This window comes from Myotis yumanensis, unplaced genomic scaffold (genome assembly GCF_028538775.1).
Source record: "Myotis yumanensis isolate MYYU_CA2020_CCGP unplaced genomic scaffold, mMyoYum1.0.hap1 SCAF_5, whole genome shotgun sequence".
Lineage (NCBI taxonomy): Eukaryota > Metazoa > Chordata > Mammalia > Chiroptera > Vespertilionidae > Myotis > Myotis yumanensis.
In genome coordinates, this window is record NW_027223756.1 from 91108111 (window position 1) to 91131110 (window position 23000).

General features: G+C 54.2%; 1 protein-coding gene and 1 pseudogene across 1 annotated transcript; one reads left to right on the forward strand and one right to left on the reverse strand.

Moving 5' to 3' along the window:
- Nucleotides 1-104: 104 nt before the first annotated feature.
- On the reverse strand, nt 105-19388 carry CERS1 (ceramide synthase 1). Its single transcript, XM_070416483.1, has 7 exons — nt 19140-19388; nt 16786-16945; nt 12620-12800; nt 10650-10811; nt 10224-10371; nt 9896-10005; nt 105-194 (listed from the first exon to the last, which is right to left on the reverse strand). Exons 1-7 carry the CDS (start codon nt 19386-19388, stop codon nt 152-154), a joined length of 1053 nt encoding a protein of 350 aa, XP_070272584.1. The 3' UTR covers nt 105-151.
- Nucleotides 2564-3594, forward strand: LOC139009946 (T-cell-interacting, activating receptor on myeloid cells protein 1-like; annotated as a pseudogene).
- Nucleotides 19389-23000: the final 3612 nt, after the last annotated feature.

Sequence of the window (23000 nt, forward strand, 5' to 3'; positions counted from 1 at the left end):
TCCGGGCTGCGGGGCAGGGGTCCCGGGAGTGGCCAAGGCCAGGGAGGGGCGGAGCTGGAAGGGGCCAGGGTCTTGGGGAGCCGGGGAGCCGTCCCAGGGGGCAAGGCGGGGCAGGGTGAGGTCCGGGGGAGCGGGACGGGCGTCGAAGGGTTCAGAAGCGCTTGTCCTTCACCAAGCCGTTCCTCAGCGGCTTCCTGGGGGCCAAAACCCGCCCCGGTTAGCCTAGGGACCCCACGCTCCCACGTACGCCCTGACCCGCCTGCCTTGCCGTCCACATTCCCTTTCCCAGCCTAGTTCCTAGTCTGGCTCCTCCCTGCAATTAAACTCTCTCCTTCCCCTTCCCTCCCACCCTGGGCCCCGGCCGGCCACTGGAGTGCAAACGCCGCCCACCCACCTCTGCCTGACGTGCTCCCACCTCCTCAACCGGGATCAACCCTGCACTTGATCCTCCTCCCTCCAAAAATGCAGACCTGCCAGAGGCCTCTGCCACCCTCCAAGGCAGGCTGGCCCGCTCCAGTGGCGCCGGCTGGCTCATGGCCCCATTGGACAGGCTTCCCTTCCCTGTCATTCTCCGTCCACCATCTGTGTACACTGCTGAGCCCTTACTTTCATTCCATGTTTTGTTTTGTTTTTATTAATTTCAGAGAGGAAGGGAGAGGGTGAGAAACATCAATGATGAGAGAAAATCATTGATCAGCTGCCTCCTGCACGCCCCCTACTGGGGATTGAGCCCACAACCCCCGGCATGTGCCCTGACTGGGAATTGAATATGACCTCCTGGTTCATGGGTCAACGTTCAACCACTGAGCCACAGCAGCCGGGCGTCTTAAATTTTTTGAACCAGTAATATGTTCTCATGATCTAGACATCCTGGAATATAATCTTATAGACACTAGCAGACACTCTTTCACATAAGAACGAAGACTTTGCCCTAACCGGTTTGGCTCAGTGGATAGAGCGTCGGCCTGCGGACTGAAGGGTCCCAGGTTCAATTCCGGACAAGGGCATGTACCTTGGTTGCCGGCACATCCCCAGTAGGAGGTGTGCAGGAGGCAGCTGATCGATGTTTCTCTCTCATCGATGTTTCTAACTCTCTATCCCTCTCCCTTCCTCTCTGTAAAACATCAATAAAATATATTATATAAAAAAGAAAGAACGAAGACTTTCCTGGAGATGATAGTTTAGGTCACTTTAATTCATCCTTCCCTTGGGCTGGAGCCACTGGCTGACCCTCCCTGGAGCACTAACCCTATCCTCACTGCTTTTCCTGGGGATCACTGCTCTTTTTCTCGCTGAACCAGCAGGAGCTCTTTATCTGTGAGGTTACAGATAAGCCCTACATGGATCTCCATGTGTCTGTTGTTTTCTGGTTTTGCCTGTCCGTCATTTAGACAAGCAGAAGGAGGTTCCTGGCTTCTGGACTCTTCTAATACATAGTTCAATTGCCAGATGACAGTGTCCCATTTCTGGCTCTGGTCGGAGTTCACAGTTTCCACTTCTGCGTCAACATCTTTGAACCACTGGAGTTTGCCCTGGGAACTGACGCGAGATACCCTCCAGATGGTTACCAAGGGTCCCACCATGTTCCAGCAGTCCTCCCTTCCCTCCTGGTAACCTCAAGGGAGATGATTTGGCTGTGTTCCCCCCCACCCCCCCAGTTTTAATTCCTGTACTTTTATAGTACTTTAAAAATATATACTTTTATTGATTTCAGAGAGGAAGAGACAGGGAGAGAAACATCAATGATGAGAGAGAATCATTGATCGGCTGCCTCCTGCCCGCCCACAACCCAGGCATGTGCCCTTGACTAGAATCGAACCTGGGATCCTTCAGTCTGCAGGCCGACGCTCTATCCACTGAGCCAAACTGGGTAGGGCTATCGTACGTTTAATGCCTTTAGGGATCTTACCTTTGCCCATCCCTTTTTATCAGAGCTTTCCTAGTGATTCTGGACTGTTTTATGAACAAGTGCCCCTCCTTCATCAAAAACAATGTTAGTATTTTTGGGGGGGGAAGGGTCGTTGGCCTCTGTAGATATCAGAGTTAGACTTTCCAGTTTCAGTGCACCGCTGTGGGGAAAGAGTCAGGCGAGGGAGGAAGATGGGAGGTGAGGGCAGCCAGTAACTGAGATGGATTCTGGATGTTTCCTGGAGAATAAGCAGGAAAAGGGGAGCGAGGGGGCTTCCTGGAGTTTCCCAAGGTTTTCACCCTGAGTTGCCATCACCCCTGATGGACAAATGCTTGGGAGAGGTAGTGGGCCTGGGGGTTGATTTGGGATATTTTAGAAGAATGACATATCGCTTAGAAGCACTTCGAGCCAGCAGAGAGCCTTGGAGGTTGGGGTGGATTAAGTGAAAGGGCCCTAGGGGAGGGGGCGGCTGGTGGGGAGGCCAGAGACCAAGCAGGAAGCACCAAGAGGTGGAGTGAAGAACATCAAGAATGGGGAGCAGAGAAGCATTTGATAACTTGCTTCCTGGCATATGGCATCAGTTTGGCTCAAATAGACTCATAAATTTTTTTTTTTTGCAAAGTGCAGAGCAGAGCGAAGATGCCACCACCCCCATCAAGCTTTCCTTCCTCCCGTGGTTGTAAAACCGAAGCCGGGTCCTTGGATCGAGCGTCAGCGTCAGCACGAGCCCTGAATTCCTTCCCCTCCTCTTATTGGGGCTGTGTGTTGGCCAAAGAGACACAAGAAGAGATGGATTTACCTAAGCCTTCCCTCCAAGCCCACCAAAGGGGTCAGGCGACCGCAGGAGAAAACCTGATTCTGCAGTGCCGGAAGCCCAGGTCTGTGATTGAATCTAACAAGTCTGCTCTTTTGAAGAAAGGAACTTCAATGCCCACACAGCTCCAGATCTAGTAGGGATGGAGGCAGACTTCTACCCTCGAAGTGTGACGGTCAGTGACCCTGGGAACCACAGCTGTGTGTGCTAACAAACAAGGGCTCCTTTCTTGGCCTCAGAGTCCAGTGATCAGCTCTCGATCTGGGTGACAGATTCCCCAGGTGCCACATCAACAGATTACGCCATGGGGAACCGCATCCGCCTGGGCCTGTCTGCCGTAATTATGGTCCTTATGGTGGCTCTCCTGGTGGATCCAGAAGCCGTCTCCCTGTGGATCCAGCGGTGAAGACCCAATTGTTGTAGAAGAAGTCCCACAGCTGCCTGGGGAAACAATTGGTGCTGGATCCAGCCAGACCTGATGAATCTAACAGCTCTGCGAAACCTGCATGCTCAGCCAGTCCAGGACAGATGATGGCTCTCTCCCTGTGTTCTTCACCGGGGCCAGCAGGCAGGACTGAGCAGAAAGACTTGCCTAACACATTTTGGATGACTTGAAAAAATACTTAGAACTTCAGCGTCAGATTGAGTAGCAAGTACAGTCTCATGTATAGGAACTGTTCTTCCATTGAAAAGTGGGGCCTCACCAAGTGTGGCTCAGTGGTTAAGCATCAACCTATGAACCAGGAGGTCAGGGTTCAATTCCTGGTCAGTGCACATGCCCGGGTTGCGGGCTCGATCCCCAGTGAGGGTCCCCAGGAGGCAGCTGATCAATGATTCTCTCTCATTATTGATGTTTCCCTCTCTCCCTCTTTCTTCCTCTCTGAAATCAATAAAAATATATTTAGCCCTAACCCGTTTGGCTCCGTGGACAGAGCGTCGGCCTGCGGACTGAAGGGTCCCAGGTTCAATTCCGGTCAAGGGCATGTAGCTTGGTTGTGGGCACATCCCCAGTGGGGTTGTGCAGGAGGCAGCTGATCGATGTTTCTAACTCTCTATCCCTCTCCCTTCCTCTCTGTAAAAAAATCAATAAAATATTAAAAAATAATAATAAAATAAAAATATATTTAAAAAAGAAAGTGGGGAAAGCCTGGCCGGTGTGGGTCAGTGTTTGAGTGTTGACCTATGAACCAGGAGGTCACAGTTCAATTCCTGGTCAGGGCACATGCCTGGGTTGTGGGCTTGATCTCCAATAGGGGGTGTATAGGAGGCAGCCAATCAATGATTCTCTCTCACCATTGATATTTCTCTCTCCCACTCCCTACCTCTCTGAAATCAATAAAAATATTTTTTAAAGAAAAATGTATATATAGTATTCATTATTACTTCCCCTCCACTCTATTTTCTGCTCTCGACCAACAATTGGTCACATATTGGAATTTCTGCATTTATCACACGTTTTTTTAAATTTCATTTCATACATTCTGAACATTTTACCTAATTTTGGAGAAGTCCACTCTATATCATATTAACAATTTGCTCTTGACTTGTCCCCAGTATTTCTGGTGCAGGTTTAAAATGTCATTCATCATATTTTTGTTTTCAAGATCTGTTGTTGTTTCTTGTTCAATAAATACTAATTCTTAATTTTTAAAAAATGCAGAGTAGACTGACAGATGCTTCAGGGGTTCCTGGGTTCAGTGTAAGGCTTCTTTTGGGGGTAATGAAAATGTTCTAAAACTGACTGTGGTAATGATTGAACAACTCTGTGAATGGACTAAAACATTTAATTATACAGGGTGAATGGGCAAATTGTATGGTATGTAAATTCTGTCTCAATAAAGCTTTTTTTAAAAAAAGAAAAAAGAAGAGGAGGTGACCCTGGATTTAGCACCAAGAAAGCCTTGTTTGAGCCGAACAGGAGTGGTGTAGGGGAGGAGTGGGTGGAGGACCCCAGAGTGGGGGGGGGGGGGGGTGGAGAATGGAGGGGTTCTGCTGCAAGGGAGGCAAGAAGTGGGCGGCTGGTGCGGAGGGCCGGAGAAAGAATGTCCTGAACAGGCAAGAGGCTGGGCACCCCTGGCCCTGGACGGTGACCTTGGAGGGAGATGGACCATCCACTGAAGCAGCCAGCAGTGCAAGGGTGGACGTCTCGTCCCCCACTCCTGTTTTCTTGGGGACACGGAGGCCAGATAGTCAGCGAAGGGGCAGTTGACAGTTGAGGAGAAGGGAGAATTAAGGAAGAGGAGGCATGCTGGCACTGTGCGGGCATCACCAAGGGCCCTCTGGCCCATTATTGTGCAGCAGCGTGAGCCAGACACGAGTCACAGCTCATTGGACACGGCGGGGGCAGTGTTGGAAAACTGGATGCACAAAGCAGCCAGGTGTCACCTGGAGGTCACAGACCCGGGATGGGGCGAGGGCCCTTGGTGGATGGCAGTCCCAGCAGCCCCTGAGGATGATGCCCTTCAGACCCAGGTGCCAGAGTATGACCAGGGCATGGGGTCGGGGGGGCAGTTCAGGGGGTTGAATCAGTCCAGGAGGATGGTCTACCAGATGACCAGTGGCCCAGCTGTGGGGGTGAATCAGGAGAGAGAACAGAGGGAGGGGGTAGGTGAAGAGGGGCTGGGAGAGGAAGGGATCGGTGCTACTTAATTGCCATATGGTTTGTTTCCCCTGAATTACCTCAAAGTGATTCTCAGTTGTCAGTGTCTGACTGTTTTCAAACCTAACTGAATTTTTGTTTATTGGGTCTGTACGATCCTGGTTTCTGAGCAATTGAGGTTATCCCAGTGGCTTGCTGTGGTCAATTCTGAGAAATGTGTCTGTGTTAAGAAAGAACATCTGTTCACCTGCTTCTGAGTTGCTGGGTGAGGAGCACAAAGCATGAACTGTACCTCTCGGGGTCCCATCACCCCGAGGTTCAGGACTGCATCATGTGGGACATTTCAGATCAAGAATTACACCCCAATTTCTCATCCTTTTTCACTTGCAACTTTTATGTACCATGGAGTTGAAGTCTTTTAACTTTTAACAGTATACATATATATATATATATATATATATATATTTATTTATTTATATATAGTTATATATATAGTTATATATATGTGTATGTATATACTATTATATATAATATATATTTTATATATATAATATTTTAATATATTTTTATTGATTTCAGAGAGGAAAGGAGAAGGCGAGAGAGGCAGAAACATCAATGATGAGAGAGAATCATTGATTGGCTGCCTCCTGCACGCCCCTAATTGGGGATTGAGCCTGCAACCCAAGCATGTGCCCCTGACCAGAATCAAAACCAGGACCCTTCAGTCCATAGGCTGATGCTCTATCCACTAAGCCAGTGATGGTGAACCTTTTGAGCTTGGCGTGTCAGCATTTTGAAAAACCCTAACTTAACTCTGGTGCCGTGTCATATATAGAAATTTTTTGATATTTGCAATCATAGTAAAACAAAGATGTATATTTTTGATATTTATTTTATATATTTAAATGCTATTTAACAAAAAAAAAATCAACCAAAAAAATGAGTTTGCGTGTCACCTCTGACACGCGTGTCATAGGTTCGCCATCACTGCACTAGGCCAAACTGGTTAGGGCAACAGCATATATATATATATATATATATATATATATATATATATTTTTTTTTTTTTGTCTTTTTTTTTATTAGTTAAGGTATTACAAATGTGTCCTCATCTCCATATATATATATTTTAAGGCCAATCTCTTAACTTTCATGATTATTCATGTGTTTATTTGGATGCCTAGTATTTGAGATTCTACCCTCTTATGTTGCATTATTTATGCAGCCTTTTCTAACCTTTCTCTTTTGCATTTCTTTTGTACCTGTTTTTTGTTAACTCTGATAGTGTTAAAGTACCTAATACAGCTGAAAGGTAATCCCCGCCTTCTTGCAAAATACAAAACCCCCAATTCTGTTCTGACATTTAACATTTTAATTCTAATTATTTTATATCTCTCAAATTAGGGAATTAAAATGTTTATCCAGATATGTATCAGTTTCTCTGATGATCTGCTTCTTGAGAGAGTTTTCTGAAATATAACTTTCTCAGTGTTTGTTTCTCTTAAGTAACTTCTTTTTTGTGCGTGTTTTTTGTTGGTGCTGTTAATCCTCACCTGAGGATATTTTTTCCATTGTTTTTTCCAGAAGGTGAAAGGGAGGGAGGGAGAGAAAAAGAGAGAGAGAGAGAGAGGCAGAGAGAGAGAGAGAGAGAGAGAGAGAGAAATGGATTGACCACCTCCCACATGTTCCCCAACCAGGAATCCGGTAGGTGCCCTGATAGGGAATCAAACCCACAACTCTTCAGTGTGTGGGCAGCAGCTCTAACCACTGAGGACACCACCCAGGGCTTGAGTAATTATTTTTTAAATTGTGTATGAAATTCCTCGTTGCTGGTTATTTCGTTTTAGCACTTGTGGTGACGCTTTACTCCGTATCACCTAGCGCCCCTGTTGCTAGTCTGCTTCATGGGTCGTCTCTTCTTTCTGTGGCTGTTTCCCATTTTCACTATGATGTGTTTGGGGCACGGATGCCTTTTTTCATCCTGCTTAGGACTGATGTCTTGCCACTTTCTGGAAAATTCTCAGCATTATGTCTCTCCTATTGTCTCTCCCCACCTGTCTCCTATTAGAATTCGGCTAGACCAGGTCATTCTTAAAATTCTAGCTGCCACAGTTGCCATCTGTTTTTGCTGCTTCTGGGTAATTTCTTCACAGCTTTTAATTGACTGCCTCTCTCTCCAGCTTTCTAATCGTGTGAACCTTCACAGCTTTCGTAGGTTGAATGGTGGTCCCTGAAAACAGAGGTCCACACCCTAATCTCTGGAACCTATGACAGTGGCTTTATTTGGAAAAAGAGCCTTTGCAGATGTAATTAAATGAAGTTTAACACAGAAAATCAAGAGAGAAGAGAAGGCCACGTGAAGAAAGACGCAGAGATCGGAGCGACGCAGCCACAGCCAAGGAGCACCCGGAGCCGCAGGAACTGGAAGAGGCAGGAAGGACCCTCGCCTAGAGCCTTCAGAGAGCGAGTGCCTGCTGATAACTCGGCGTCTGAGCCTCCAGAAATGAGAGAACACGTTCCTGTTGCTTTAAGTCGTCCTGTCCGTGGTACTTGGTGACAGCAGCCCCAGGAAAGTAATATAACATCCGATGCTGTTTTTTATGTCACTCATGCCTTTTATTTTTTAAATAAACTTTTTATTTTAGAATAATTTTAGATTTGCAGAAACGTCACAGAGATAGTCTAGAGAACTCCAGTGCAGCGCTGACCAGCTTCGCGGATGTTACTATCTGACATCCCCACAGAACGTGTGTCTCCACTAAGCAGCCGATGCCGGGCCCTGCTCCCAGCTAACGGCAGGCTTTCCTCGGGTTCCCGTTTCTCCACAGCTGTCCTTTGCCTGGTCCAGGATCCCCCACTGCATTCAGTCCTCTGACTTGGGACAGGTCCGCAGTCTCCTTGTTCCCCATGACCTGATGGTTCTGAGGCATCCTGACCACTCACCCCATCTTTATACCCGACTGCGCTGACTCTAGGCGTCCGGGGGGCAGCGGGGTCCGCTGGTGCTGCCCACGGACTGACCGTGCAGTGTGTCCCCTGCACACCCTGTCATATCTGTGTGGAGTTCATACTCCGCTGTCCTGGTGGGGATGCGAGCAGGTACCAGCCCCTCAGCCCACATTCTGGCCGGACATCCTCTGGCAGACAGAGCAGGGAGCAGCACCAGGCGAGGCTCGGCAAGGCCTGGGGCTTTGCATTTACAAGGACTCTCCACCGGAAGCTGGCTGTTCTGCGGCAGGAGGAGCATTCAGATTCTTAGATTTGGCCAAGCAGGAGCCTCTCCCCCGGCCCTTGGAGTTCTCTCAGCCACTGCTGCTTCCAGACGCCTCTGAGGGTCAGTCAGGCTCCGTGCTGAGGCCTCGGCAGAATTCCTGACTCAGGATCCCCGGACATTGGGAGTCAAACACCCCCCAAAGGAACGCCTACCCGGCCCCACTGGCACACAGACCCTGCCTGGTAAACGGCGTTTTGGTAAATGGCAGCTCGAGCCCAAAGTCTTGGGTCACCTTTGATCCTTTTATTTCAGTTTCACCTTCATCCAAGCAAGTCTGGTCAGTTCTACAACGGAGTTGGGATCTAACCACTGGGGACCCAACTTGCTGCCAAGCCCTCTCGTGTCCACGGCCTCCATCCACCTGTCCGATCCCTCCCTCCCCCGGGCCGGCTTTCGGCCTAAGTGCACCCCGCCTGCAGCCCATGTCGGGGGTACAAGTGCCTCTCTGTGTTTGAGCAGCCTTGAGAGCCCTCCCTGGTCCCGTGCTCCGATCGGGCAATGCCCCGTCCTCGGCTTCTAGTCTCCCGTCTTTCACGGAGATTTTAAAATCTCTGCTCCTCATCCTCCTGGCCACCCACCTCAACCACCTCCTTGAGCTGTGAGCCCTCTGCTTCCCCACAACCACCATTCCCTCCAGAGGCTAAACTGGAGGTCTGCCTGGTCAGCACCCTGACCTCCCACCTGCTCATACACCCCTCGTGTTGCCTCTGGGGCACAGCGCACCCTGGACCCCGCTTGTCACACAAACCGGCCTCTGTTCACGCCTGGGGCCCTGCAGGCCAGGGGCTCAATCCCAGGGCTGACCAATCCCGGGGGTCCTGCCTCCAGGATGCTTGACCAGCCTTTTCCTCTCCTTCCCTAGGACGCCCACCTGGGCCGTCTCCGGCTCGGGGCGTCAGGGGGTCAGGGAGCAGGGACAGAGCATGGGCTGCCCAAGCTGCCCGTGGCACCCCTCCTCCCCGCCTCCCCTGCCTGGCCATGGCTGCTCCTTACCACCCACAGGGCCCCTCGGCTTGGCCCTCACTGCCCCACCAGTGACACCCTGATTCTTGCCCCTCACCACTCCGCTCCACCCTGACCTCCCTTTCGCCTCGTCCATATCTATCCTTATGGCATCTGTCTCCATCACTACCCCATCCACGCCTTTACTGCAGTCTCTGTTTTGGACGTAGACTCCAGGGGCAGCATCTGCTTCAGCCTCATCGCTGCTGTGTCTCCAGTGTCTGCCCACAGTGCGCGCTCAGACTGACAGATGTGACTAAAGGAACGAACCCGGGGTGGCAGCCCCTCCAAACTCACTCAGCTTTGCTGGGCTTGGGGCTCGGGGCCTCTGACGCATCGTATTCCCGCACATCCTTCAGCTCCCGAACCTGGCCCGTCAGCACCTTGGCAGCAAAAGCCACGATGTACTGGGGAGGGGAAGACGCAGGTAAGGAAAGAGCCTTCCCCGACCACACTGCCCTCTGAGGGCCACGCTCCTGCCACAGGCCCTCGGCACGGCTGTTCCCGTGGCCTAAGATGCCCCCCACCCCCCGGGTGTGCCTGAGAAGGGCCGACACCTGGACCCCGGCCCAGGAGAGGGGGCAGGACTGCCAGCTGAGGGAGGAATTGGAGGAGGCCGACTCACCAGGAACCAGTAAAGGTTCATGACAGTGAGAAGCAGCAGGAGTGCATTGAAGAAGAAGTAGAAGGGAATGTCAGGCACCGAGCGCAGGCTGCAGTGGCAGGTGGCATACAGGACCTTGAGTGGGAACCAGTAGAGGCGGAACCAGAACCTGTGGTGGGAATAACAGGTCAGGGAAGCTGTGGGCAAGAGAGGGAGGGTGGGTGGTGGCCCCACCCAGTCTCTGCCCAATGCCTGCGGGCCTCACCCATCTGTCCCTGCTCCTCACCCATCCTTGTCTGGTTGCCCCACCCTTACCTCTATTCCTGCTCTGTCCTTTCCTGCCCAACCACACTCCATCCATCTGCCCATCCCTTCCAGGCCCCGCCAACATCACCAGGCCCCACCCTTCCCACCAGCCCATCCCTCCCGCCCCTCCCGCCAGCTCACCAGCTGAGGCTGAAGCTGAGGCAGCCCAGGTCCGCAGCCAGGGCGTGCAGAGGATGGTGGGAGCCTCCGCGGGACTTGAAATAAACGTTGAGCTTGGTGAACTCCAGCTGCACGTCGCTGATGTCGTGCAGGAAGAGCACCAGGATGCCCACGCTGTGGTACCTGAGAAGGGAGGCCGGGCGGAGAGGGGAGGGCAGGTCACACAGGGTCCAAATCCCTGCACGGAGGGCCCCAAGACGGGCCCCTGGGATACACCTTCCCTGCCTTTCAGAGCCACCCCTCTGGCTCACCTGCCCGGCCCAACCCCTCAAAGGGCCAGGTCAGCGGCAGCACACAGACTGCACTCGCCAGGGGACAGCTCCCCGGGGTCCTCACCTCACTGTGCCCAGGTGGCCAGGGGCCTGCCTGGAAGTCCTTTCTCTGATCCTTCCTCATTTCTGTGACCTCTGACCCACCATGACTGCTGACTCGCACAGGCCAGGGCCATTCTGTGTCCAGATCCCCCATACACTTGCCAACATTCCCAGGCCTCTAGGATTTACCTGAACTTCGCTGTGGGCTGCAGGTGCCTCGGAAATGCAGTGCCCGCCTAGGGTCTAAAGAAGCCCGAGAGCCGTCCCCTCCCCTCCCCAGTGTTCCCCTTACCGCTGCCTGAGCCCAGGTCCTGAACTCAGCCTGGATGGGGCCATGGGTCTCTCACCAGGTCTCTGTCCCCACTTGGCCTTCCTGTTGTGAGACCTTTGCCCGTGCTGTTCCCAGCACCTAACACGTACCTCCCAGCGCTGGCTGAGCCTTCCTCCACCTCCTGGTCTTCCTCACCTGTCACCCCTTCCACCCGCCCACCTACACCTCACCACCCCTGCAGGCCTTCTCTTCTGACTTGATTTTTCTCCATAGTTAATACCTTCAAACAAATTATTCTTTTCTTTCTTTCACTTTCCTTTTCTGGGAGGTGGGGGCTGTTATCTGATTGTATCCTCCAGAGCAGTGCTATCTACAGGTTTTCTAGAACAATAGGAATGTTCTATACCTGCATTCCCCACATGGGAGCACCCAGCCAGATGTGGCCACTGAGCAGCTGAAATGTGGGTGGGGCGCCTGAGGGACAGATGTGTGATTTTTGTTATTGTTGTTAATCCTCACCCGAGGATATTTTTCCATTGATCTTTTTTTTAGAGAGAGTGGAAGAGAGAGGGCAAGAACGAAGAAACACATCGATTGGTTGCCTCCTGCATGTGCCCTGACCAGGGCCCGGGCCAGGGAGGAGCCTGCAACCAAGGTACATGCCCTTGACCGGAATCGAACCCGGGACTCTGGGCCACAGGCCAGTGCTCTATCCACTGAGCCAAACCGGCTAGGGCAGAATGTGTGATTTTATTTAAGCTTAATTAAAGTTGAAATAGCCCTTGTAACCAGCGGCTACTACATTGGAGGGTGCAGCTAGAGCAGTGAGGCTAATAGGAACCGAACAAGAGTGTAGACCTCATTTAGATTTTCTATCACCCATGTTAAAAAAAAAGAGAGAGAAATTAAAATAATATATTCTAATTAACTCCGTATACCCCAAATATTGTTATTTCAACATGTGATGGAGGTAACACGGGCCTTGGCGAGGTATGTTTATTCCTTTGCCTGTGAAATTGGGGTGGATTTGAGAACAATCAGCAGGCCGTAGTTCGGAGAGGATCAGTGGCCACGTGTGGGCTCTCAGGCTGCAGGGTTATCTGTTCATGGCTGTGCTCCCAGCAGCACCTGCCACATGGCGGGCGTTCAGGAAACACCTGCCATGTGACCTGGTCAAGGTGCCATCGGGTGGGGTTGGAGGGGGGTGGAGGGGGATGGGTGGGACGGGGCTCCCTGCACCTTGTTCACCCCGTCCCTCTGAATCTCTCTGGGACCCTCCCCCACAAACACCCCGATGCCCCCTCCCGCCCTTGCTCATGCAGTGCCCTCCGCCCTCCTCGACTCACCGGAAGGCATAGGAGGAGACAATGAGGACCAGGGTGACCACGTGGTGGACGAGCATGACCACTGAGTCCTTGCGCCAGGCGTCCATGTACAGCGTGGCGTAGATGGAATGGCCGTAGAAGCTTCCCTGCAGCAGATAGGCGGCCGCGATGTCCCGTGGCACTGCCATGCCTGGTGTCCAGTCTGGGGAGAGCCGACCGTGTCATCAGGGCCCTGCAGGGCCTCCACACTAGGGACCCGAGTGACCCCCACACGCTCTGGAGCCAGACGTGAGCCCCCCCCACCCCCCGTGTGTCTGCAGATGTACCGGCCACTGGTTTTCCATCCCCAACTCTCCACCTGTTCTCTTTTATTTAATGAGCATTATTTTCTAGAGCAGTTTCAGTTTTATGGAAAAAGGTGCTCCTACCCCTGAAATCAGTCCCTTGCAGGATTTCCCACTCTGCCCTGGGTGCCCTTCCCGTCTTCTCTTAATCACCAGGCCCTCTCCAGCCAGAGGGCACGTTCCTGTTCCAGCCGCCCCAGCCCCCAGCAATTTCCCAACCGGATGGAGGCTGCTGCCCACCTCACGGTGCTGGCACAGCAGCTGAAGCAGAAATAGTTTGCTCACCTTCACTCAGGTCTCACCCCTTCTCGGCAACGCTGACACCCCCCTTTCTTCTCCGCCCATTACCAGGGCCAAGGGCTCTGCCGGTTGCCCTGGGCCTCTCTGCTCACTGGGCACTCCTCCTCTGCCCGACCCCTAACTCAGGGACCCCCTGGAGCCCTAAGTTTCCTAGACTCCACCCATGCCCCTGCCTCACGATGACCCTTCATCTGTGCTCTGGCCACTCCTGCAAAGGAGATCCACGCAGATCCCCATCCGGGGCCCCTCTCTGGCCCATGTCTTAGCTCACTTCCCTGGCCCCCCACTGCCCCTACCCAGCACTGCCCCAGCTCCTCCTGGCCTCCGAGTGTGTTCCCAACTGTCCTCTCTCCCCACAGGGGCTCAAAGGCTGTGAACACACAGACCCTGCTACCCAGCAATTCCACTCCTAGGTGTGTGCTCAAGGGACCTGAAAACGGACTAGACAGGCACTTGTACATGCATGTCCACAGCAGCACTAGTCACAGATGCCAAGAAGTGGAAACAACCCATCAATAGATAAAGGACAGGCAAAATGTGGTCCTTCCACACGTGGAATATTACTCAGCCACAAAAAAGACAGGCACACTGTGTGGATAAACCCAGAAAACACGATGCCGAGCCCTAGCTGGTTTGGCTCAGTGGATAGAGCGTCAGCCTGCGGACTGAGGGGTGCCGGGTTCGATTCCAGTCAGGGGCACATGCCCAGGTTGTGGGCTCAATCCCCAATAGGGGGGTGTGCAGGAGGCAGCCAATCAATGATTCTCTCTCATCACTGATGTTTCTATCTCTCTCTCTCTCTCCCCCTCTCTCTTTGAAATCAATAACACACACACACACACACACACACACACACACACACACACACACACACACAAAACACCACGATGCTGAGTGAAGGAGCCAGAAACAAACGGTCCACGTAAACTTTAACCTCCGTAACCATCTTTAGGTTCTGCATAAGGCACATTCACATTGTTGAGCAGCCAGCCCCACCATCCCCCCCAGAACCCTTTCCTGTTGTAAAACAGAAACTGTCCGTGTTGAACACCCGCTCCCCCCTCCACTCCCCCAGGCCCTGTCTCTATGAATCTGACTCCTCTGGGACCTCCTATAAGTGGACACAGTACTTGTCTTTTTGTGTCTAGCCAAAATGGTTACCTTTATGTTTCGAGCATTTTACCTAATAAAAGAAAGCAAAACTCCCCATGAATCAGATCCAATCTCCCCCCACTTTAACATGTCCAGGGGCTTCTCGAAGTTTGACCGCAAATCGGGAATGCTTCAGCTGGAGGCCCCCCACCCACCCCAACACACACACAACTGCCAGGTGCCTCTGTCCCTCTTTACAAGGAAAGCATGCAGAGCCTCGATGCAGAGTCCACTGTGGAAAGAGGACACCAGATCTTCCACCTGTTACACCGCTAAGACTCGCCGTGGGTGAGCCTGCCCCCTCCAGCCTCGGGCCCCAGATCTGAGGCGGGAGGGGGGGCATTTAATTCACCGTCCAGACGTCAGCTGCCCCTCCCCACCTGTTGGAGGGCCGGGCTCTGACCTGCTCACAACCTCCAGCCTCCTCTCCATACGTCCCACCTGCTGCTCTGGGGACTGGATATCACCCCCTCTCCCACCTCCAGTATCAGGGCCTTGGGCTTCCCAAACCCAGCTCCTGGTCACCCCTAGACCCAACCCTACTGACCCCCCACTTCACGGAGGAGCCCAGACCCTCCCCTTTTACACCCATCTCTGGTTTGGCAGCAAATCCTACCCGCTCTGCCTTCAAAACATTTTTCATTTAAAAACGTATGTTTTTACTGATTTCCCAGAGAGAGGAAGGAAGAGAGACAGAAACATCAATGATGACAGAGAATCTTCAATAGGCTGCCTCCTGCACGCCCCCTACTGGGGATCGAGTCCACCATCTGGGCATTTGCCCTGACCGGGAATTGAACTATGACCTCCTGGTTCATAGGCCGACACTCAACCACTGAGCCACACTGGCCAGGCTAAAACATTTCTCAAATCAACAACTTCCCTCCTCTGCTCAGTCCTGTCCTGGCTGGAGCCCCACCTCTGCTCACAGCCCCCTGGTAAGTACCCTTTCTGCCCACCTGCCCTCCTCACATCCTGCCCTGGCCAGGTGAGCTTCTCTCTGCTCCTGATGAACCAGGAATGTATTTCTTCCAGGTCTTCACTCAAAAGCCTCCTTTGGTGGGGCTACCCCCATTGCTGTAGAACATGCCCTCCCCTCACAGACACCACACTCCCAAAGTGTTCTCAGCACCTATCGCTGGTAACAGATTTTATATTTCACCGTCTGTTGGCGGACTTTCTCTGACCTGCTCACAACCTGGTACACAGTTGGTACTGAAAAAATGAGCCTTCAAAGAAGCAGTTAACTTGCAAGCATGGTATCGTAGCGTCATTTATAAGAAGCCAGAGGCAACTCCATGCCTGAAATTTTAAGAGAGTTCAATTTATGGTTCATTTGCATAAAGGAAAATTGAATGACAGCTAAAACTTCTCCTCTAGAAATTTACCACGTGGGAAATGCACGTAGGAGAATGGCCATGTGGGCAGCACAATCCCACGAGGAGAGCTGGGTGCCCAGTAACCCAGTGCTTGTTACCAGGACCCTGCAATGCAGGGGCTCCGTGCCAGGCCCTCCTACGGTGCCAGGAGCCCTCTCAGCCTGTTTATGTCACATGGCAGGAAGCACATCCATGATACACGGTCGGGTGGTCAGCATAGGAACAGAGGACCCCCTCCCCCCATCACAGGCCATATTTTCTATACTGACCTGCTTGTTGGTGATAGAGGACACTGCGGTCACCCTCCTGTCCATCCCACCCAGAGCTCAGGCCTTGACTACCCCCACACCTAACCCAATCCATGGGTGCAGCCACTTCTCACCATCTGTCTCTCTTTGCCAAGCTGGTCTGAACCACACTGGTCCCTCCCTTACCCCCTGGGCCTTGCTACCATCCTCACCCAAGACTTTGCTATTTCAGCCCTGGCCAGGTTGATTAGAGCATCACCCAGATATGCCAAGGTTGCAGGTTTGACCCCTAGTCAGGGCACATACAAGAATCAACCAATGAATGCATAAATAAGTGGAACAACGAATCGATGTCTCTCTCTCTTTCCTTTCCTCCCTCCCTCCCTCTCTCTCTCTCTAAAGAAAAAAATAAAAGATTGCTGTCTCCACATGGCAGCGAGAGGAAGCGTTTTATAATCCATAGACTATCCCAGTTAGAAAACACTCCAACTCTTGCTGCCCTGCTCTCTTGCTCACGCACCAAGCCTGTGCCCCAGGGCCTTTGCCTGTGCTGCTCCTGACACCTGGAGTGCCCCCCTGGACCCACGAAAGCCGTCACCTCCTCTAGGATGCCCCCCTGAGCTGTAATACGTCCCCAGGGCCCCTTGATCACCCTTGTCTGGGGCAGACATCAGAACGGGGTGGCTGATGAGTGCCAGCTCCCCCATGCGCCCTTCTCCTCAGTGTTTAGAGCAGAACTATCCCTCTCCCCACTAGGGACCCACCATAGAAGACAGAGGGCGGGTCGTGAAAGAAGGGGTAGTCAGTGCCGAAGAGCAGGTAGGCACTGTAGCTCCAGGTGCCCAGATAGAAGAGGAACTTCCAGGCGCTCTCAGGCATCTTGGCGGCATCTCTAGGCTGGAGGCGGCACCGCTTGGCCAGGGGCTGTGGGTGAGAAGATGGGTGGCCATCAGAGCTAGGAGCCATTCCTTCAGGGTGGGAGACCAAGGCCCAGGGATTCCCCGAGCTGGGCAGTGTTGGGGAGGGGCCCTTTGATACCCACAGCCGCCTGGAGTAACCAGAGCCCATGTGTGCCTGCCAAGGACTAAACTTAGTGCCCAGCTGTCTGGCTGAGGTGTGAGAGGGGAGTGATGGGAAATGTGAGGGTAGGCTATGAGGGCCCGGAGAGGGGCACGTGAGCATAAAGCAAGGGAGGTCAGCGGGTCTGCACAGGGGAGTCGAGCGAGCGGCTTGGGGGTAATGGGAGCTGGGGTGTGACACACAGCAGGGGATTAAGGAAAAGAGATGGAGGGGCTGTAGCTGTGAGCCTGTGGAGAGAACATGGAGGGGAATATGGGAACACCTGGGGGGGTGTGGAGGGCTGGACCACAGGAAATCCTCATGGGGCAGAAATGTGAGGGAAAGGGTGCCTCAGAGGAGGAATTTGGGGAGACCAGAGAGGAACCAGGGCCTGGGGAAGATGGAGTGGGTATTTGGGGGAGGACATGAGGAAATTCTCTCTTTTGTCCAAGAGATAAGGAGGCAAGGAAAGGGCAGCACAGTGAGACGGGGTGACCTGAGGGGACATCAGGGAAGACATGAGGAAGGTGGGGGCGTGCCATGATGAGGTCCTGAGGAATTTTACTCTGGGGTCCAGGGTGGGGCGGGGCCTCAAGCTCCCCAGGGGCGGAGCTCTAGAGCTGTCGGGCCAAGTCCCGCCCCCTTCACATAGGCTGAGGGGGCTGGAGTAACTCTAGTTGTCATAGAGACAGCCAGAGCCAGCTCTGGTAACCCTTGGCAACCAGGCTGCTGCCAAAAAGATGAGCTTTGGCGGCCGCCGCAGCCCCTCCGCCTATTCCTGGGAAGGGCGAGCCTCGAATTGGGGCGAGAGGCTGAGGGAGGGAGGCCCAGGAAGCCCGACCTCCAGGGATTCCAAAAGTCAGGGGGGACCTGACCTTGCTGTCCCCGTCCAGCTCCCTCAGGAACATGGGAGGGGAGCCCATTCCACCGTGATGGTCCCAGAGTGACCACATCCCCCCAGGAGCACTGGCCTTCATCCTCCTGGACTCCCCACTTCCAGCTGGAAATTGGGAAGGTGGGGGAGCAATAAAGCCCAACCGGGACCAGGGCTAACTATGGAGGGGACACTGTCATACTGCCTCTGCCTCCCTGAGCAGGGTGACAGCCAGGGTCTCTCCCACGTGGGTGATGTGGAGAGGGGGTGGGGACAAGAGCAGCCAGACAACAGCCGATCCCAACTTAACAAGAGCCAGCCTCTTCCCCGCCAGCAGAGAAAGACCCCTTTGTTGGTGCTGGGCGCTCTGTCCCTGCACCCCTGCCACCTCCACCAGATCGGGGCGCGGTGGCTCCAGCTGGCCCAGCAGGGAGTCGCAGCTGAGCTCGAGGGCCAAGCACCTTCCCAGCAGCTCCCAAAGCAGACCCCTCCCCAAGATGGGAGGGAGGCCAGGCACCAATGTCACCTCATGGTCACTCTCCAGCCGGGGCGGTGGCCTCTCCAGGCTCGCTGAAAACGGGGCATTTCCACCGCCCCTCTCGGAGGCAGCCCCAGGCCCTTCCACCTCCCCAAGGCTGCGACCACCCGCGTGGCAGATGAACCCAGCTCTTCGCCTCCCTGGAGGCGGGCGCTGACTCCAGACAGATGCAAGGCAGCGACTGGGCAACTCTGACTCTACCCTGTAGCCACAAACAAGGGGGCTCTGCCGGCTGCACAGACCCTGGACCGGCTCCAGCTTGGGCTCCAAGCCCCCCGCCCTCCCTCGCATGGCCCGGAGGTTCCAAACGCAGACCGACCCTATGCCACGAGGCCTCCATGGCTATACATAGAGGCCTCCTGTCCCGCACTGACCCGAATGGGTCGTGCTCCGGTTCCCCCACATCACGAACACCCCACCCGTGTCAGGGACCCAACATCGCGGGTTTCCGGTCCGCCACACCCCCGCATCCATCCCCACCCCCATCTCGCACTGACAGAAAAGGGCGCGGGACGGCCCAGGACTCCGCATCCAGAGCTCCTACAGCCCGAGGCCCCCACGTTCTGGGACCCAGCTCGCAGAGACAGAAAGGGGTGCACAGCGACCCGGGGTCCCCAGCCCATGTCCGGGTCCCCAGCCGCACTGACCCGAAAGAGGCGCGTGGTGGCCGCAGAGCGCAGCACGGTCCAGCCGAGCGCGCCGAGCGCCAGCAGCAGCAGCTCGGGAGGCGCCAGGTGCGCGTGCTCGGTCAGGCCCCGGAGCGCCAGCCCCCAGCCGCAGTCCGCGCAGCCCCGCGCCGCCGCCACCGCGCTGCCCCAGCTGCGCTGCACGAGCTGCGCGTAGCTCGGCATGGGCTCGGGCCCCGCCGGGCCCGCCGTGGTCGCCGCCGCCGCCATGCCGCTCGCTGGCCGCTGTCTCCACCGCCTGCGCGCGCCCGCCCGCCCGCCGGAGCTGCGCGCCCCGCGTCACGCGCCGCAGCTGGGCGGGGGGCGCCGGCCGGAGCCCTGGGATAGAGGGGCGGGGCGGACGCAAGCTCCGCCTCCGCGGGGGACGCTGGGCCCGGCGCGGCGTCCACGATCGGGGGGCACGCAGGTGCTGGGTGCCCAGGAGGCAGCGGCAGGGACCACCAGCGGAGAAGTCTCGGTGTTGTCGCGTTGCGTCCCATTTTGCAGCAGAGGAAACCCATTTTCGGCCCCATTTTCCAGCGGAGGAAACCCAGGCGCGGAGACTCCAGGGCTCCCCGCCTCCCCTATGCTGTGCCCTCGACAAGGGGCAAGGAGGCACCAGCAAGCAGGCACTTTTTCCTCCCAGCCCTCCACCCTCTGACCGCACCATTCCCTGAAGCCAAGCACATGCACCCGGTGCATCCAGCGCCTCACTACAGCCAGTAGGTTTACTGCAAATGAAGGCCTCTGTTCTGATTCCCGAGGACACTGACCACTCAAGGGTGAAGAAACACCTGATGAAGATTCTGCCCTCCAACCCAGGGCTCCTGGACTAGGGACCTGAGTGTGGGCTCAGGCTTGCTCCTCCGCACCTGCCCAGGATTCAGGGGTTTCAAGTGAGGTAGATTGCAGGCATTGGGGTCCCCTGGAGGAGTGGCCAGGGGCCTGAGAGGTTAGGCCATGTCTGAAGGCCACCTGATGGGCTTCCATGACCCTGAAGACCTGGCAGGACTCCCCTGCAGCAGGTTAACACAGGCTGTGGGGAGGCCAAGGGAGTGGGTGCCCACTTGGGGGGCGGGTACTCAGAGGCTGGATCAAGACCAGGCTGTATTGGGACCACCCCAGGTAACCGTCCACGATCCACTGATGGGCCCTTTGCCTGAAGCCCCCACCAGCCTCACTGAGGGCACTGATAGCACCCATCCCAGTCCCCAGGACTCCCACCCACCTGGGCCCTCCTTTACCCCCACCCGGGATGTTAACCCCTAGCCTTTGGGGTGCAGAGTGCAAGCATCAGTATGGGCTCTGCAGGAGCTAGACTAGGTCCCATGCAGCCACCAGCCTGATCTGACCTTCAGGTATACAGGTGAAAACAGGTAGGCATCAAAGGGCCCTCATTTCTTCACCTTATTCCCCCGACCAGTCCTGCAGCACATTCTGTGGCCCCACCTTCAGATGTTCTTAAATCCAGCTACTTCTCTACACCTGCACAGTCTCATGTGGTCCTGAGCCATCTCGTGCCTCCTGTCTGACACCCTGGCTTTCTCCTTACCTCGCACAGAGGTCAGCAGGAACCTTCTCTGCTCACAGTCCTCATGGTTTCCATTCCTCTGAGTAAAAGCCCAACTCCTGACTTACCACCTGCCCTCTTGCCCTCTTCTCCACCTTGCTCCCTCCATTACAGCCACACTGGGCTCCTCCCTGGTCCTCTAATACCTCAGGCACACTTCTGCCTCAGGGCCTTTGCACTGGCTGTTCCCTCTGCCCAGAATGTTGTTCCCCTAGGTAATGGCAGGGCACCTCCTCCTCTAACTTCAGGGTTCACCTACAAATGTCACTTGCTCAGTGTACCTCCCTGACCCCCCCCAAGTCTTCTCCTTAGCACTTGTCACCATCTGTCCTGCTGTACCTCCTACTATTTTTGAATGTGCACGTGGACAAGGGGGAGAGGGGGGGAGGGGAGTTCCACCCATCCCTTTGGGTGACTGATTCCATAGCCAACCTGGCAGGCAGAGAGGCTCAGAGGTCCTGGGCTGGCTGGATATGCCCCCATAGGTCCAGCTCAGCTGTGGAGCAGCCCTGGGTCTTCCCAACCACCCAACACTATCTGGTGTCCATCAGTAATGGGAGAGGGCCCTGCCCAGCAGCCCAGCCCAGCCTCTAGTTTCATTCTGGCAGGGCCCAGATAGAAGGCTACCAACAGGTGGGTGCAGGGCAGGAATGGAAAGTAGCTCTTGGTGCTGGCAGTTGGAAACCAGGGCTCCCAGGCACCAGGGGCCTGGTAAGGGGCTGCTGAAGTCCCATGGCTGGTGCTGCTTCCCTGCCCCAACTGAGAGGGCAGGCCTCCTCTCTCCCCACTGATGGCCCTGCCTGGGGAGGCCTTCTCTGCACCTCTCCCCGGCTAAGCTCCACACAGTCAGGGAAAGGCTAGGGGCCAGCGCTATTGAAGGGGGTCCCTTGCTCTGTGTCCTGTCCTGGCAACCAGGGACTGAGTTTGGGTAGCCACCTAGGGCAGATGAGGCCAGACACTGGGAACTCAAGTATCTTATCTTCTTCCTGGGAAGGAACCAGAGATTGGTCCAGGGACAAAGGCCAAGAAACCCTGTCCAGCTCCTGGAGCCCAGTATGGCCTCAGGGCCTTTGTATGGACTATTCCTGCTACCTAAGATGCTTGTCCCCCAGAACCTGGCCTGGCAGCAACTTTTTTTTTTAAGACTTTAAACTTTTATTAAAAGACTTTTTTGTTTTGTTTTTTGTTTTTTTTTTAATATATTTTATTGATTTTTTACAGAGAGGAAGGGAGAGAGATAGAGAGTTAGAAACATCGATGAGAGAGAAACATCGATCAGCCGCCTCCTGCACATCTCCCACTGGGGATGTGCCCGAAACCCAGGTACATGCCCTTGACCGGAATCGAACCTGGGACCTTTCAGTCTGCAGGCTGACGCTCTATCCACTGAGCCAAACCGGTCTCGGCAAAAAGACTTCTTTGAATCACTTCTTTTGTAGTTTACACTTTTGCTGGTTTTTATAAAATAGGGAAAGATTATATTTCCAAACTGATACCTTTAGTACAGAATCTGACATGCTCTTCTAATTTTTTCAGGCAATACATCAATGTCATAGCATTTTAAAATGTACAAGAAAAGCCAAAACATGAGCCCTAATATTACAGAATAATCAAAGCAAGCTTCATTTAAGATATCCTGTCAGTGCTCGGCCAGTGAGGCTCAGTGGTTGAGCAGCATCCCATGCACCAGGAGGTCACAGGGTTCGATTCCGGTTCAGGGCACATGCCTGGGTTGTGGGCTCGATCCCCAGCAGGGAGGAATGCAGAAGGCAGCCAATAGGTGTTGATGTTTCTCTCTCATGGATGTTTCTATTTCTCTCTCTCTCTAAAAATCTATTTTAAAAAATATAGTTTAAAATATGATATTCTGGCCTGGCTGGTGTGGGTCAGTGGTTGAGCATCAATCCATGAACCAAGAGGTCCCTGGTTAGATTCCCCATCAGGGCACATGCCCTGGTTGCAGGTCTGATCCCCAGTAGGGAGTATGCAGAAGGCAGCTGATGGATGTTTCTCTCTCATCGATGTTTCCCTCTCTGTGCCTCTCCCTTCCTCTCTCTCTAGGCAACAACTTCTTATTGTTTGGGTGGACAGAGGCCTCCTAACCCACCTACCCACTCCTCTCCCTGTTGCCCTGCTTCCTCTTATCTCGAAGGGCAAACACTATGCCTTTCTGTCTCCACCCTTGTGCTCCAGCACCCAGGGCCCTAATCACAGCAGGTCTCAAACTTGACTGACTCCAAGGAGCAGGGGCCTGAGGAGGCGGATGTTTACTT